This window comes from Protopterus annectens, chromosome 16.part0, assembly GCF_019279795.1.
Source record: "Protopterus annectens isolate FY-2018-M chromosome 16.part0, PAN1.0, whole genome shotgun sequence".
NCBI lineage: Eukaryota > Metazoa > Chordata > Ceratodontiformes > Protopteridae > Protopterus > Protopterus annectens.
Window position 1 is genome coordinate 508984346 of NC_056750.1, and position 18624 is coordinate 509002969.

Here is an 18624-nt window from a genome sequence, read left to right on the forward strand (position 1 = left end):
CCCCAAAAAAATTTGGTTACATACCAAAGTACTGTGGTAAACAGTTTTAGGGGTCTTGGATGCAAGAGTATGGGAAGGCCTGAAGAGTCACCACAAGAGCTCTCATCTCTTTTATGTTGATGTGTGTACCTTCAAGTTTGCAAAGGCTGCCCCCAACCCACATCTGAGGTGTCTGTGAACATGACTTGTGTAGTAAGAGGAGGATGCAAAGGAAGACCTGGCTTTAGTGAAAACTACTAAATCCACCAATGTAGCTCCCTCTTTAGGCAAAGAATAGCAGGAAGGACAAACTCCAATGGGCTCAGATGCAGTCTCCAAACTGACTTTAGGAACCACTGAAATTTCCTCATGTGCAGTTTGACCAAAGGCAATATGGAGATAGTGGATGCCATAAATCTCAGCAGTCTGAGAAACTCCCTGGCTGTCAAGAGCGCAGAGACAGATGATTTTGGAAACAGTTGCTTAGAACAACTTTTTGAAGAGGTAGGGAAACCAACATTAGGTCTGTCTGTATCCTGCACCCCAGGAAGACATGGTCCTAAGAAGGTGGCGAGGGTGTTTTTTTTTGAAACTCATTGTGAAACCTAACCTTTACATAAGGGAAATGATGAAAAGATGCTGTTGCAAACTCTCTGGAAGAGATGCCTGGAACAGCACGTCATCCAGATAAGGGAAGACCTCTATATCCTGGATTCTGCAGAAGGCAATGACAGGACCCAAGCATTTTGTAGATACCCTTGGTGTTAGAGAGAGACCAAAGGGCAAAACAGAGAACTAAAAATGTGAGGAAGCAACAGCAAAATGCAGAAATTTCCTGTGGAGGGAATGAATGGGAATGGTAGGCATCCTTGACATCCAGAGAGGTCAGAAAACCCTGTGGAAGGATGAGAGGAAGCATTTGTAGGGAGCATGCGAAAGGTTGGAACCTTTAGGAAAGTGTTGAGATGAGAAAGGTCCAGAATGAGTCTTCCAAGGTCCATCTTTCCTGGGTAAAAGATACATCCAGGAATAGAAACCTCTTCCTCTTTGGGGCAGTGGAACTTCTTGGACAGTTCCCTGGGATTTCAAATCCTAAAGCACCTCTGGAAAGAAATGAAGTATTCTTGTGTTGGTTGAGTAATTCCCATGAAGGGAGGGGAGAGATTTCCAGACCATATTGAGCAGTGTGTTCCCAGGCTGGGAGAGACACAATGAGAAAGGGGGATGTGGGAGAGGTATGAGTGGTAGTCACAGACTACCTGGCTTGTCAGGAAAAGGTTGCTTCCGGAAGGTACATACAGAGGGTTTAGAAGCAGGAGCTTTCTTAGCCATCTTCTTACCTCTGGAAGGAGGAGTGCAAGATTATTTCCTAACAAAAGCAGTTTTAACAGGATAATTCCTTTGAAATTTAGGAACTGGAGACGCAAATGAGTCTTAAATCCTGTAACTCTACCTTTCTCCTGTAGAGACTTGAGTAAATTAGCTGCAGCAGTCCCAAATAAGGTATTATCTAAAGGGAAATCCATAATCTTAGCCTTAAAATCATCAGGGAGTGGTTGAAGCCTCAAGCAGGAACATCTCCTCAAGACATAGCTCAAGAGAGCGGCTCAAGAAGATGCCTCAGCTGCATCATAGCAGCATTTAATGGAATGAATGGCCACCCGAATAGAAACTCCCAAACTAGAGCAGAGCTGAGACTTAACTTCCGAATCTGGAAGGTCAAAGAGAAGCTGAGTAGCCTAAGAAAGAAGGGCCAAGGAGTACTTAGTAACATGGGTTTGGTAGTTGATAGCATGGAAAGCCAGGGTAGCTGAGGTGTCGACCTTTTTTCTCAACCTTTCCATAATTCTACTCTCCTTACCAGAAGGCAGTAGTGAAGTAGATGGCAGAAGTCTGTATGGTTTATCAGCAGCCACAAAAAACAGAAATGGACCTGCAGAAGGACATTTTTTAAAAAAAATGTACTTTCCTCTGGAACTCTAAAACCTATCTTGCCTTTTAGGGCAGGAGGTTGAGAATCTGGGGCCTTTGATGCAAAAGAGAAGGCATCAAGAAAAGCTGGTAAAAAAGCAGGCACAGCAGATGGTGATGGAGAGTCCATTTGAAGCAAATCATAGTATCTTTTCTGCACCACAGACATCTGAGAGCAGTCCCATTTAAAGTACTCCATCCGTGCAGTTTCCCCAAATGTGATATCCTCACCAGAAGGCTCAGTGCCATTAGATTCTTCCTCAGGGGAAGCATTCTCCAAAGGAATTGTAATCTGGGCAGAGTATTTCATCCTCTGAGGAAAACACGACAGAAAGAAACTGCTCCCCAACCCTTTTATAATGGGTAGAGGCCTAGTAATCAGACTATTCCTGAGGGACAGGAACACGTTTAGTTTTTTGTTTCTTTTTAAGGTGGACATCTGGTTTGTGTTTGGGAAAATGGAATTTCATCCCTGGTTTGGCACCTACATCTCTAATGCAAACAGGTAACCTGTAAATGTTTCATTTCCCAGGCCCGTACTTGCACTTATGAAGGGGAATCGGAACTTGTCAGAGATTTGGGATGATGATGCATGGCTAGGCTTAAAAAGGCCCTTGTGATTGTTAGCCTAATAAACACCCAAGAACCTGTGTGTATAATGGAGGGGCCTAACGTAGGCCTATCCTGCATACCCGCCATCGTAACATCTTCCTGGACTAAGATCTGTGGGATACTTAGAGGTCCTTCCAAAACAGTGAGCCTAGGTTTCCTCTGTCCGTCCAAAGTGGACATCTGCAAAACCTCCAAGGACATGCCAGTAGCTAAATCTCTAATGGCCTCCAAAGTAGTACCAGCTGAGGAATCCAAGCCAGTATCCAAATGAACCTCCGGGCCTTTATTGACCTCAAGAGACACATCCAGAAAGGGAGGTGCAGCTAAATTAACAGGCTTGAGCTGCTTAGCCTTCTTTGCAAGCTCAGCAGAAGGCCCCAACGTACCCTCCATAACATTGTGTGCTAACCTTTTAAGCCTCTGATTTTCAAGGTAGATGCTAAGAAAGGAAAGGCGGCTCTGAAGGGTGTTTGGAATAAATGCCTGACGGATAGGTCAAGACTTATGATCGTGGTTAGGCCCTAAGCAGAAAAGGCACTGATTATAGATTCATAGGTAAGTACTAGGCTATTGGCCCTAAGGCCTACATAAGCCTAGCCAAAAAGGTACACTGGCTTTCGCCACCCAAGGAAATTATTCTCCTCTGGCCCTGTTGAGCAGAGCGACAGAAGTGATGACCGGGGTGAATTTCCTATCTCCCATCCAATCATCAAGATTTTTCTTGAAAAGTGCTAATGAGGAGCTTTGTTTGATATAGATAGGTAGTTTGTTCCAGAGTATGGGAAGTCTCTGGGACATGAAGCTATCCCTCCAGCATGTTCTGTTTATTGTGGTGACAAGGGTTTAGGTCCCTAGAGCGTGTAGATCGGAGGGATTGGAATTTCTTTAAGTGGAGCATGTCCAACAGCTCTGGGTTTGACATAGCTTTGTATGTTAGGCAAAGATCGCCTCGGTATAGGTGATATGCAACGGAGTAAAAAAGGAGCTTTTTGAGACAGTCTGCATAGGGCATTTGTTTGAGACCGGTAATCCTCTTTGTGAGGTACTTCTGTGGCCTTTCTAGCTGTTGTAGAGGTCTTGAGAGGTACATACCAAAAGGGGCAGTGTACTCTATAATGGGTCTAATGAGTGATGAGTAGAGGGGAACAATGCTTCTTTTTTTTCCTGGATGAGAAACCTTTTCTGATGAGGTGTGCCACGTAGAAGGATTGCCTGACTACTGTGGCGATGTGATCAAAGGAGAGACTATTGTCCTCCTGTGTCCCAAGGTCTCATCACTTTCTGTGTTAGACAGCCACCTATGTGGTAGTTCATGGGTACAGAGTTTTTAACAAAAGGAATGACAATGCACTGTTTGGCATTGAGCTTGAGGCCATGGCTTCACACCAGGCATCTGCCTCAGTGAGGCCCTTTTGTAGGATGTCCACAATGTTAGGAGTTTCATTTATGGCTCCTAGTTTGCAGTCATCTGCGAACTTCATTAGCCAAAGACCTTTTATGTTAGCCTGTACTTCTGAGAAGTAGATACCAAACAGGAGAGGGGTCCCAGGACTGATCCCTGTGGTACTCCACTTGTCACTGGTCTATAGTTGGATTTGGAGTCTGCTACTTTCACAGTGTGGGTTCTGTCAGTGAGCCAGCTGGCAACCCATCTTGTGACACAGGGATTTATACCTAGTTTAGGGAGTTTATCTTTAATTCCAGAGTGGGGGATGGTGTCAAAAGTCTTTGCGAGATTTAGATAGGCTGTGTGAACCACCTTACCCTCTTCTATGGCTTTGGTGACTGCTTCAAAGAAATTATCAGGTTTAGGAGACATGATTTGCCTTTTACACACCCAAACTGGGTGGGGTCCAGAGTTTGGAGATTACCAGTGTCATTGTTTATAAGTTCCATGATGATACGTTCAATAGCCTTGCAGACCAGGCTCATCAGGCTAATGGGGCAGTAGTTTTCATAGTTTCATAGTATAGTACTAGGCTATCTGCCCTGGGGCATTTGTAAGCCTAGCCATAGTGATGTGGCTTTTACCACCCCATGAAATGGTACAAAAATGTACAGAATAAATCTAGAATACTGTGCCTCTGTCTAGTAGTGGCACAATGAAGGTCCCCTTATATAATAGAATTAGTTTACTGTGCCCCTGTCTAGCAGTGACACAGATGTGACCCCTGGGGTAAACTTACGATCTCCCATCCACTCATCAAGATTTCTCTTGAAGAGAGTCAGTGAGGGGCTCTGCCTAATATGAACTGGAATCCTGTTCCAAAGCATGGGAAGCCTCTGGGTTATGAATCTATCCCTCCAGCATGTCCTACTCATACTTGTGCCAAGGTTTAAGTCTTTAGCTCTCGTGGTCCTGATGGATTTGGATTTTTTGAGGTGGAGCATGTCCATCAGATCCTGACTGGACATGGCCTTGTACGTCAGGCAGAGATCACCTCTGAGCAGGCAGTATGCTACTGAATAGAGCTGACGTTTCTTTAGTCTGGCAGAATAAGACATATGTTGGAGACCCTTGATCCTTTTGGTGAGGTACTTTTGTGGTCTCTCCAGCTGTTGCAAATGCCGGGTGAGGTGCATACCAAATGGGGCATTGTACTCAATCATGGGTCTGATGAGGGAGGAATATAGGGGTACAATGACATCCTTGGATCTGGATGTGAATCCCTTCATGATGAGGTGTGCAAGGTAGAATGTTTTTCTAACCACTTTGGCAACGTGGGTGTCACATGAGAAGTCGCTGTCTACTTGGGTCCCTAGGTCTCTGATTACTTTTTCCGTACTCAGTGGGTTGCTGTCTATGTGATAATTTGTGGGTACTTTGTTTTTTCCAAAAGGGATAACTATACATTTTTTGGCATTTAATTTAAGGCCGTGACTACGGCACCAGTTGTCCGTTTCAGTGAGGCCTTTTTGTAGGATGTGTGTGTCTGCTGGTTTATCGACTATGGCGTCTAGTTTGCAGTCATCTGCGAACTTTGTCAGCCACAGCCCTCCCATGTTTGCTTTAACACCTGAGAAATAAATGCCGAACAAGAGGGGTCCCAGGACAGATCCCTGTGGGACACCACTTGTGACTGGCTTTGAGTCTGACATTGCTCCAGCGATTTTAACTTTATGGGTTCTGTCCTTTAGCCAGTTTGCAACCCATCTAGTGACATGAGGGTTTACTTTTAAGCGGTTTAGCTTATCTATGATGTCTGAGTGGGGTATTGTGTCGAAGGCCTTAGCCAAGTCCAGGTATGCTGTATGGACTGCTTTGCCCTCATCAATGGCTCTAGTGACTGTTTTGAAAAAGTCAACCAGATTTAAAAGGCAGGATCTGCCCTTTACAAAGCCGAACTGGGTGGGGTCAAGTGTCTGTAGGTCCCCTATGTCTCTGTTTATGAGTTCCATAATGATTCTTTCCATAGCTTTGCAGACCAGGCTAGTTAAGCTTATGGGGCGGTAGTTTCCAGGGTCTGTAGAGGCACCCCCCTTGTGGAGTGGGACCACTGTGGCTGTACGCCAGTGTTCAGGTACATATCCCGAAGTAAGGCTAAGGTTAAATAGCATTTTTGTGTGGGTTGAGCTCCTCTTGGAGTTCACGTAACACGCACCCCGGGATACCGTCAGGTCCCATTGATGCTGTGTTTTTTGCTTTGTTTAGGGCGGTTCTCACTTGGACATCTGAGATGACAGGGAGATTACATTCAGCTGGGATAAGTATTTCTTCTTTTGGGGGTGGAGGGGAGAATGTTGCACTGCACCTGTCAGCCAAAATGTTAGCAATATCTGCGGGTTCAGTGTATTTTTTGTTGTTGTGAACCAACTCTGAGCATATCTGAGGGTTTCCACCCAGGTTTCTAACATAGCTGAAGAAGGCTTTGTGGTTATCTTTAGTGTCCTTAGCGATTTTTCTCTAAAAGTTTGCCTTGGATGTTTTTATGAGAGAACGTAGTTTTCTGCTAATGTTGATCAGAGATGTCTTCTCTTCATGGAATTTTGCTGTGACGTGCAGTAGCTTCCTTCTTTTGTTATACAATTTGTTTATGGCTGAGGTCCACCAGACAGGACGCTTACATTTGGTGGAGAGGGACCTGGATTTGTTTGGGATTGCATGATCCATGCATTCTTGGAGATGTCCATAGAAAGCATTTGTGAAGGATTCGGCATTGTGGGATGTGGTATCCACTGGCACAGTGGGATTAAAGGATACCATTTCAGTCTTAAGAAGAGTGAAGTCTGCTTTTGAGAAGTTTTTCACTGTGGTCTTTTGTGCTGGGGGTGGAGGTGGGATATGTATATCCAGGGTGATTAGTTTGTGGTCAGATCTCACTAGTGAGGGGTATACTTCCGGTGTGGAGCATTTTGTCCCCATGTTTGTGATGATCAGGTCTAGTATATTATCTCCCTAGTGGGAGAGGTGACTAGTTGTTCCAGTGCATTTGAATTTATGAATTCCAGGAACCTTTGGGCTAGGGTATTAGGGCTAGAATAATGTACCCAATCTATGTTTGGGTAGTTGAAGTCTCCCAGTATGATGGTATTTTGTGATACATTCATATCCTCCAATGTCTTCAGGAAGGCTGAATGGGGTTCTTGAGATTGGGAGGGTGGTCTGTAACATGCTACCAGTTGTATAGCAGTTTTGCCTATGGTTAGTTGCACCTGTATGGTCTCTGATGCTTCATGTGTTGCTACTAACCTGGAGGTGTGGGTGTCCTTTATGAATATGGACACTCCCCCTCTCCCTTTGTGGTTCAGCCTGGGTTTTGGGGCCGAAAAGCATGATACGAGGTATAGCCTGGTAGCGCTGGGGTGCTCTCAGCAGCCTTGAACCAGGTTTCAGTTACTGCACAGACGTCGATGTTCTCCATGCTGAGGAGTGCATCAAGTGCCTGCATCTTGAAATTTAGACTTCTGGCGTTGAGCAGCATTACCCTTAGTTTTTTTCCATTTTTGTTTTCTAAGAAGGTGGGTTTGTCTTTTGAGCCATGCCTAAAAAAGGCACTTTCGGCGTGGCAAGAGCTTTTGCCAATATCTGGAAGCCCAGTGGTGACAGCTGTAAGCCATCCCTTGCGAAGCAGCGTGGCTTGTCCAACGTATCATCCCAGGCAGACAGACATTGGATCCCCTTAGAATGACACCAGTACTTGAGCCAATTGTTAAAGCTGATCATCTTGTCTTTGTATTGTGGTATCATTCTTGGTGAGGGCAAGATGCTGCTCAGGGTCAGGGTCATACCAGCCTGGGCTACATAATCGGAGAGCTCCTCTATGTCTCTTTTCATGTAGTCCAGGGAGGTACGTCTCAGGTCATTCACACCAGCATGGACAATGACGGAGTCATATTTGTACTTGGTTTGGAGTGACCTGAGTGCGTGTGTTATGTGGCGGATCCTAGCTCCCGATAGACAGCTCACAGCCACCTTTTCCTTGTTCAGCCTGGTCAGTGGGACATCAGTGTGTCTGACTATGGAGTCACCTATTACTAGTGTATCAGGCAAGGTGTTTGGCCTTAAGGGCTGCGATTGGTCGACACACTGACTTATTGAAGTATGTGTTGCATGTGTTTTGTTTTGAGGTGGTGGATTTTTGGATGTCTGCTTTGGGAGCCTCTGTTGTTTTGGTAAGTTTTTATTAGAGCCTCCAGTATGTCTTTGTGTTTTTATGTGTTTGGTTTGCAGTTGTGGTAGGTCTATGTGGGACTGGGATTGTTGTGTGTGTGGTTGCCATCTCCTCCTGTCTGGTCATGCCAGCCCTGAGTTGAGAGAGTTCAGCCTCCAGTTTGGCTATATAGTTGCATCTCTCACATGTATTTGTGTTTGTTGGGAGGAGGAGAGGGTTGTCTGTGTACATGAGACAATTGTAGCATTGTCACAAGATGCCCAGATTGACCAGCTGAACTGGAGACAACGCCAGTAATCTACCACTCGACATGCTAGAACAGTATAAGGGAGTGGTATACCTTTAAGGGAAGTGGATATTCACAGGGGTGGTAAGTAGATGTAGTGCTTTACTTCGTACGAGAGTGCTTACTTAGTAGAGAAGTATTGAGAACAAGTGCTAGGCTTATAATACAGTGAGTAGTCTGGTTATACTAAGAGTAGAGCTTCCTTAAGGGAAAATTTGAAGAGCAGACTTGGCGGAGCCAGAAAAAGTTTAACCTTGTTTACGCAAAGCCATGCAAACGCGGATTTTAAACAGTGAACTACAAAACAGCTAGAAATGGTCCCAACCAACCAATTACTGCAGCTTTTTGTGCTGAGGTCACTTCCCCCAAGGACAGGTAGGCTGCTCAAGGCTCCCCACTCCCATTGGTGAGCAAAGAAACTTCTTTCTATCCAAGTAAGGTAATGGACAACACAGGAACTACACCACAGCCCAGAATACAGCAATGCCTGTAAACTGGTCTAAACTAGTCGAGGAAGGCAGGAAAACAAGGATTATTTTTTTGTTTTTTTGGTAGAAACACACAGAAAATGCAGAAACAGTGATAAATTAGTTACAAAGGCTAGCACACTTTAGTGGGCAGCCTCCACAGTTAAATTAAACAAACAAACAAGCAAACTTTCGATCAAATTCGACTAAATGTAAGTTAGTGCAGATTTTAAAATAATGCAGCAATCAGTTAAAAAACAGTTCAGGCTAGTTCAAGGTAAGCTACAGAAGCTATTTCAAGTGAAAAAAAAGCAAAGATACTTAAATCCAGAAGGTAGTCGCTTTTCTGAGTTCCCTGCTGCTAGGACCACTCTGTAAACCCACGTGGAGCTTGTCTGAGCAGTATAGCCAGAAAGAAACGCCCAGAAGCGGATTTTAAACAGTGAACTACAAAAGAGCTAGAAATGGTCCCAAACAACCAATTACTACAGCTTCTTGTGCTGAGGTCACTTCCCCCAAGGACAGGTAGACTGCTCAAGGCTCCCCACTCCCACTGGTGAGCAAAGAAACTTCCTTCTATCCAAGTAAGGTAATGTGGTCCGTGGTGGTTCCCCCTTTGTGGAGTGGGATAACTGTCACAGTGCGCCATTCCGTGGGCACAATGCCTGAGGTGAGGCTATGATTGAACATGGTACTTAGGTGGGGTGCAAGTTCGTTCTGTAGTTCGTGTAGAATGCAGCCTGGGATGCTGTCAGGTCCCATGGATGCTGTATTCTTGGCTTTGGAGAGTGTGGCTTTTACCTGTGCAGCTGTGATTACAGGAACTTTGCATTCTTCCGGTATATAGATGGGCCCTTTAGGGGGTGGGGGTGGGGGGGTAAAGTTAGCACTAAACCTATCTGCCAGGATGTTGGCAATAGCAGTTGGCTCTGTATATTTAGTGCATTGTGATCTGAGTGTTGCCATTGAGATTCTTGACATAGCTATACAATGCTTTGTAGTTGGTCTTTAGAATCAGTGGCGATTTTGTTTTCATAACTAGCTTTGGAGGATTTTATGAGGGATCTCAGCTTTTTACTGAGGCTGACCAGGGAGTTCCTCCAATCATGGGATTTTACTCTTTTCTGCAACAGTTTCTTTCTTCTGTTGTAGAGTTTATGGCAGGGGACCACCAGATTGGCTTCTTTTTTTTGCAGGATAGCATATTGGTTCCGTTAGGGATTGCACAATCCATCCACTCGTGTAAGCGCTTATGAAGTGCATTTGTGCAGGATTCAGCAGTCATACCTCTACTGTCCATCTGCATGGGTGCCGTGAAGTTTGCCACTTCTGTCTTAAGAAGTATGAATTTGGCTTTGGTGAAATTTTTTACAGTTGTTTCCCTAATGGGGACGGGGGGGGGGGGGAGACGGGATGTGAATGTCTAGGGTGATTAGCTTGTGGTCGGATCTGACCAATGAGGAATTGACCTCTGGTGTGGAACACTGGTTGCCTATGTTGGTAATGACCAGGTCTAGGATATTGCTGCCCCTGGTGGGGCTCTGGATAAGTTGATCCAAGGCACTGGAATTTATGAATTCCAGAAAACGTTGAGCAAAAGAGTTGGTACAGAATTAGTTTTCCCAGTTAATGGTGGGGTAGTTAAAATCGCCCATTATTAGGGTGTTAGGTTGTACCCTAATATTTTCCAGTGTATCAAGAAAAGAGGAGTGGGAATCCTGGGGAATGGTGGGGGATCTGTAGCAGGCTACAATTTGGATTGCAGTCTTGCCCAGAGTTAGTTGCACTCGGATAATCTCGGATGCATTATGCTGAGCAGCTAGCCTGGAGGTGTGGATATCCTTATGACTGTATGTGGGATTTGTCTGCCATGGCACTTGCTTTTTTTGGTGACATGTAACCGCATACAAAAGCAGTAACAAAAGGTAAAAAAGAAACCCCCAATGGAGCACTTATCTGAATCTTGTACACCAGCAAACAACTCAGGCAAGCAGACAGATGGTCGAAGATGGCGTTCGGACTGGGCGCAAAGAATGGTATGTGGGATGTCACTTGTGCCCTATACTGTCTGCAGGCCTATATGTGACGCCCCACATACCCTGCAGTGGCAAAAGGCTTTTGTACACTGGCCAGACATCGGGACAGCCTACGGCAGTCATCCCTTATGTAAGGAATACTGCAACATAGGAATAGAAGGGCATCTACAACTTGTAAGGAAGTGGTGCAGGATTTTGTCTATGGTGATTCGAATGTGAGAAGCTCAACTGCATCATTCTGTTTGACCAGCATTGAAGTACATTTCTAATGTAAATTGAGACAACTGTAGTCCCTGTCTATGTAAAAGCTGGTTAAATGTGTGAAAGGCATTATAACCTTGCATTGCCAGTGTGCTCTCCATTGCTTTAAACCAGGTCTCTGGCTACACAGACATCAGCATTCTCTAGACTGAGGAGAGCTTGTAGGTAGTGGATTTTCTTGTATAGACTCCTAGTATTGAGCACACACATCTTTAGATGATTTTTTTTTTTATTTGCTACATCGGAATTAATTTCAGTTTTGCATGCTCTAAAAAAGGCACTATGGGGGAGGGCAATGTTTTAGCCAATATTGGAAAGCCTAGAGGAAAGAGGTACATACCAACCCTGGCAAAGCAACGTGTTGTGTTGACCATCTTATTCCATGGTGACAAGTACTGCACTCCCTTAGAATGACATGAGAAATTAAGCCAATTAAAATGATTTCTCCTCCATGCCATATTTTATGCTCCCTGTACAACTTGAGCAAAACTTAGTTCCAGAATCTCAAACGTCAGAACGGTGTTCTCCAGCTTCATTCCATGGCTCTTAAATCAGCATTTCTGACAAAAAAGCCTATTTCATAATTAGTGAAAAACACTTCTGTTTCTTAACAAAAGATTTTTGCATTACTTCCAAGGTTTTAGCAGATTCCTTAACTCTGATATGCTCTGATACTCCAAAGACCTACATTGTCAGAGTGTGAAATCCAAGACTTCACCAATGCAGCATCTGACAGTCTTTACACTGTAAGACAGAGTCCTCCCTCCTTAAACAGTTGCATCCTCCTCTTCTGTTCTACAGCATCACACTCTTGGTAACAGACTTCTGGCTGGTGCTACTCTCCTGAAAGCAGGGAAAATTTCCTGGTGTACTAATTATACCGAGTCAGTGTCACTATGACTACAACCGTTGGTGTCCCTTGAAAACAGGCCATGCCTGATGGGATTAGCCAGGTCAACAAAACTAAAAATCAAAGAAAAAACCCTGAAGCGTAAATGGCTCTCCACTCTGTCTTCTGATGTGCAAAAGCAGAACTGTCATTAGACATTCTGCCCAAATCTTTACCTACCTCTGGTTCTGCTGTTCAATCAAAGCTTAAGCCTACATCAGTCCTCCCAGGGCTGCTGTTTTTTAGATAGTTTAACCTCTTCATATGGCAGTGACTAAATGACAGTAATCACTTAAACTTCCATATTAAATGAGATGCACAGAAAATTAACACCTGGTGAATCACTACTAATACACAATGCTAGAATTTGCATGAAAGTTTGTGCTCCACATCAATATGTATATGCCTTGTCTTGGTAGAACTGTAATGTGGCATGTTCTGTAATACTTGCACATTACTAGTTAACAGCTCTGCAGACTGGCCACTTACTAGGATAACTCTCTTTTGTTGGGAATAAAATTTTTGCGAAATCATACTCTACTGCCACAGCACAACCAAAAAGGCATTCAGAATAATGCAAAAAAGTACCTTTACTTGGTCTGGTAATGTTAACTACATATAATACTGCAAGTGGCACCAGATTTTACACAGAAAAAAGTGCATTAAAATTGTCAGAGACAAAAATCAAATGGTCATAAACAAGTAACAGATGTACATGGTATTGCAAATAAAATAAAATGGTGCAATTACTAATCGGATCATCTGCTTTAAGGTAGCGATTAGGAGTACTGCGTCCTCCATAGATGCTCTTTCCCTTGCATATTTTCAGAGAAGTTCTATCAGCAGGACTGCTTGCTGATTGATGCACTGCATTTATGTGGGATCGTCCAGGGACATCTTCTAGTAGATCCTGGCAACCTCTTAGCAAAATTTCAAGTGTGCCTGTGAATAAAAGAAAATACACAAGTCATCTGCTCTTTTCTTATTCAAAAATTCAAGTTATTCAAGTTCCTGACTTACACCTGCAATATTACTATTTATGTTCGCAAACAATTTATTCAGCTAGCAACTTTGCTGGGGAAAAAAAAAAACAAAACGACTCCCAAGAAAACTTCCCCAAAATTATGTCAATTAAGACATTCTCACTGCTCCACCCTGTGACATCAAATGGGCTCATGGGGCACAAGCTATACAAAGAACTGTGTAAATAATTATCCTTTAAGGTTATTGATGAGAAATGGAACACGTGCTTCTGTATACCAATGTTCAAAACCGGGTAGACTTCTGTTATTTTTCTAAAACCTTGCATAAGAGAGTTACACTTCTTAAGTAATACAGAAGTAATGGGATGAATGAAAACCAACCGCACAACTGATCTTTGAGAGGTCTCAGTACAAGGAAAACAAGATGGGTCTTTTATGAAAGACTTGCAGAGGTGCAGAAAGCCATGAACTGTGAGTAACATGCTTTTCACCAAAAAGGAGAGGAAAAAAGCTTTTTTATTTCAACACTGTTTAAATACTTAAGTTGCACTATAGTACTTTCTTGCTTTTTTCTGTATTTGCATATTTTTGGGGTTTGTTTTGGGACCTTAAGTCTTGTAGCTTAATTTGTAGTTGTGGAAAGATTGTTTCTACATTATACTGCACTTCTATCTCAACAAGTAGAATTACTTCTAAAAGCTATCTATTTACCCTTTAAACCCTGCTGGGCCACACGTCTTGTAGTTTCATTCACAGTTGTGGCAGAACTGTGGACTAATGCCACATTTGAGCCTTATTCATTTATTGCTGCATTTGGTTTACTATCAAAATGTGGAACTGCACTTACGGGAAACTGGGATGGCTGAATGCATGTTTTCCAGTTTTTGTAATGCCGATCTGAGAATGTTTGAATCCTCATTAGCAAATAGTTGTGTGCATTCACTAATGTGGGAGTGATGTTATGACAACATATCTTACTACAGTGGGGATCGGGAAATGTACCCTTTTCCTCACTGCAGTACGATCTTGGGAGCTCAAAATATAATATGCAAGGGGTGGGGGGCACAGGCCCCCCCCCCAAAAAAAAAACAAAAAACATGTTACAGGTAACATGAACTTTTGACATTGGAACTTCTGGCATTTAAATGTTGATTCTGTGATTACCATTTCCGACATTTTGGTAATTCTGTATTACCACATTAGGAAAACTAATTTGATCAAAAACTGGAAAATTGTTTCATTTTCCACATTTTGATAGTAAATCGCTGCATTTTTCTATATAAACTGCTACTGGTAAATTTCTGCATAGTCTGGTGCCTTAAACTATAGTACTATTCAGTAGTGAGAGTGATGTTTTTCTGCTCCAGCATTTGTGCTTTGGTGCTTTTACAGCTGATATTCCAGCTTTGATCCTGCAGTTTTATATTCTGCTTATTTACCTGCTTAAAGTTGCATGCTAGTGACTTTCTTTTCTCCTGCACTTTGAATCTGCCCAATCCCCCACAAAGCTAAAGTTTCTGAAATTCTAACCTGCAGCTCAGAGAAGTTGCATTCCAGTGCCTTTCTGTTCCCCTGTTCTGTGTTTGCCCCATCTCCACTGAGACATTAAGCTACAGTTTCTGAAAGAGCTCCAATATTGGCTTTTTTTAACTGGATCCCTCTGTAGCTAGCCTGCTTCTTCCATGGAATTTTTCCCCAACCTTCGCAACCTTTTCTGGTTGTGGTTATATAAGGCTATGCCCTCTGGCCTCCACCCCTTATGATAGCCCGACTTCTGAATTGCCTCCTTCCACTCCTTCACTGCTATTGCCTGTTGTACAAGATATTTAAGTACCCTTCCCACCCACCGTTTTCCACAGAGCCATCTTGGAAAGCTAGTTTTCCTTACAAAATGATTTATAATACTGTATCCTGTAAAGCAGTAAATATATAGAGAAAATACTTTGCATGAAGACCAGTGTAGAGCAGCTAACTATGCAATGAGTGGTACTACCTACAGATTTAGCATAATTCAGTATTGTGTAAACATTGTTAGTAGAATTTGGTACTTTTTAGCATACTCTGCCCTAATAAAGCAACCTTACTATCATGTAAACATTAAAGTTACTAGAATTTAGTACTGCTTAGCTAATCTTCCCCAATAAACTCCTTTAACTGCCTTCTAACCATAATACACCATGTCCTTGTAGCTCACCAGTCAAAGGAATACACAACACGTATATGCAACTTCCTAACTTCTCTGTAGTCAGCTTGGGGGATATGGGCATCTTGAGACAATGTAGCACTTGTCTCGTGTTTACAGACAACCCTAAAGAAAATGACACACTGTGCAATAGGTGTACTTATACAATGACACTAGAGGCTACACTCAAGTGCACAGGAGTTTGTTGAAACGATGCAACCACCACTCACCTCACATAGCGCACACACAGACTAACGTATGTCAAGGCATTTATAAGTAATCTTCCTAAACAACAAATATTGATTAGAATTGTCTATTGCTAAAGTTATGCCTCAGCAGGCCCAAAGGCATTCAGAAAAAAAAAAAACACCTAACACCACACACATATTCACACTCAATGGAGTCCTACAGACTATGCCTCTAAGGCAAGCAAACACTTAAGACTCTTGTCATAGAGGACTCCACTTTAGGCCACTGATGCCCCTCTAATGGGGCTGAACAAGGTATAGTACAGTTGTGTACCTACCATAAATGTAGATGTTCAAGTGTATTCACTGTTGCAGTCATTACACTTGGGTTATCCTGCTGAATTCCAAAGTCCTGGTCCGGCGTTGGTTGCTGTTGCCTCTTCCCCGACGTCAGTGCACCAGGGGTATACAAGATGCAGCAGACGCCATTTTCTTCAGTTTTTCTTGCCCCAGATGTCAGGTGCCCCCAAAAGGGTAGGCTACAAAACATTGCTTATAAAAAGCATGCACTAAAATAAACATTACCTTCAGCTACAAGCAAATACACCACATAGGTTGTAAAGAATAGAGAAGTACAGATAAGTCCCAGCAAAGAAAGGGGGATGGTGGGTGGGTAACCTGGACTGCAACAGTGAATACACTTGAACATCTACATTTATGGTAGGTACACAAGTGTACTATGTTCATCGTGTTTCACTGTTGCAGTCATTACACTTGGGTTGAATCCCAAAAGCTGAGGTTGGGCGGCTGGGTCTAAATAGAATTAGGAGTGGCTATGAGGCCCTGGCAGGACTGCAGTGGCAAAGCCTGCTCTGGATTTAGAGTAAAGAGGTAAGTGGTAGTGCTTAGTAAAAGTGTGCACTGAAGTCCAAGTTGCAGCCTCCAAAATATCCTTGGTTGGTACTCCTCTGAGGAAGGCTGCTGAGGTGGCTGCTGCCCTGGTAGAATGTGGTCTAATGCCCTTAGGCACTGATTTGCCATGTTGTGAAAAGCAGAAACGAATGCAGTGTCCTATCCATTTCGAAATAGTCTGCTTTGAGATAGCCTTTCCTTGTGATCCTGCAGCATATGCCACTAAAAGTTGCTCAGTCTTTCTGAAAGCTTTAGTTTTGTCCAAGTAGAAGCGTAGCTTGTCTGTTTATGTCCAAAGAATGCAGAAGTCTCTCTCTCCTTTATTCTGTGGGGTTGGGTAAAAAGTAGGCAAATGAATGGTTTGGTTAAGAGCCATACTGGACACTACCTTAGGCATAAATGTTGGGTTTGTCCTTGGAGAAACCCTGTCCGGATGGAAGATAATAAAAGGTTCCACAGCCATTAATGCCTGTAACTCTGAGACTCTTCTTGCTGAAGTTATCGCTAGGAGCAGAGCTGTTTTCCATGATAAGAATTTTATGTCAGCTGTATTGGCTGGCTCAAAAGGAAGCAGTGTGAGTTTTTCCAAGACAAAATTGAGGTCCCATGCAGGTACTGGTGCACTCCTTGGAGGTCTTAGGTTTTTGGCCCCCCTGAAGTATTGCCTAAGCAATGGATGTGAAAAAATAGGTGGGTCCCTATTGCAATGAGCTGAAATGGCAGCGGCATGGATCTTAACTGATGAGAAAGTTAGGCCTTTGTCCAGCATCTCCGTTAGATATTGTAAAATCTGAGGAATATTTGGAACAAGCATGTCAATTCCTTGTGCCTGGTTCCAAGCACAGAATCTCTTCCATTTTTCTGCATAAGACTTTCTGGTGCTGGGCCACCTGGCCTCCAAAATAACATCCATAACTGCTTTACAGAGAGGTGCATTCTGAATGATTACACTATTCGCCATACAGCTAGATTTAGGGTTCTGAGTTGGCTGTGCAGGATCCGATTGTTTTGTTGGGTCAGTAAATGAGGAATTTGAGGCAATGTCCAGGCTTGGGCCTTGAGACAAGCTCCTTAGTATTGGGTACCAGTGTTGGCGTGGCCAATCCGGGGCAATTAGTATCATTTGTGGCTTCTCTTGTCTGACCTTTAGGAGTACCTTGGGGAGGAGAGGCAGTGGAGGAAAGGCATAAACAAAGCATCCACTTTCCATGCTTGTTTGTGATAAGTCCTTGTGCAGAATCTCTGAAGTTGGCAGTTGTGAGGGGAGGCAAAAAGATCTGTCTGGGTATCCCCATTTCCTTGTTATCATGTTGAAGATTTGTGGATCTAGTTTCCACTCATGAGGATCCATGAGGTTTCTGCTTAGTTTGTCTGCCAGAGCATTTGTTTTTCCTGGCAGGAATTGTGCTTGCAGGTGTACTTGGTAAGTCAATGCTGTGTTCCACAAAATCATGGCTTGTCTGCAGAGGGGGTAGGAATGTGTGCTCCCCTGCTTGTTTATGTACCACATGACTGTGGTGTTGTCCGTCTTTATCAGCAGCTGTCCCGGATGAAGTAGGTCCTTGACGGCTGTGAGGGCATTTTGTAGAGCTAGCATCTCTTTGATTGATGTGAAGATGCCTTTGGCTTGCGGGCCATGTGCCCTGAATACATTTTCCTGCCATGTGGGCCCCCCAGGCATAATCTGATGCATCTGTTGTTAGTGTTTGCCTGGCTGTGGGTAAAGTGAATGGCTGTCCCTTGTTGTGGTGACAGGCCTGTGCCCACCATCGAAACTCCTGTTGCAGGGCAGGGAATGAGTGAAATTAATGATTCCAGGCTGTGGCAATGTTGAGTCCAAACACTTTTTAGATACCACTGAAGTTTCCTCATATGCAGTCTTGCATATGGAATTAGCAGAATGCAAGAGGTCATGTAGCCCTGAGCCTGCAGAATTTTTCTTGCAGATAACTGGGTCTTTGTTTCCATGCTTTCGAAGTAAGAAGTCAGTTGCCTTTGTTTGTCTGGCGTGAGATAAGCCATCTGGGCAGTTGTATTTAAGCTTGCACCCAGGAATATTATCTCTTGAGAGGGTACTAGTTTTGATTTCTTTTCATTTATTGTGTACCCTAGGCAAATTAGTAATCTTTTTACAAACGCCAGATGCTTTAGTATAATGTCTTTGGTCTCTGCTTGAATAAGGCAGTTGTCCAAGTAGGGATATATTTGAATTCCTCTTTGTCTGCAAAATGCGATTACTGGTGCCA

The 18624-nt window shown here is 43.5% G+C and overlaps 1 protein-coding gene across 1 annotated transcript in view; it reads right to left on the reverse strand.

Moving 5' to 3' along the window:
• PKN3 (protein kinase N3) overlaps positions 1–18624 on the reverse strand; it is a 2242690-nt gene that overhangs the window by 1253069 nt on the left and 970997 nt on the right. Inside the window, exon 7 of the mRNA XM_044058139.1 lies at positions 12864–13055. Within this exon, the coding sequence (XP_043914074.1) occupies positions 12864–13055 (192 nt within the window). The remainder of the gene's footprint in view (positions 1–12863; positions 13056–18624) is intronic.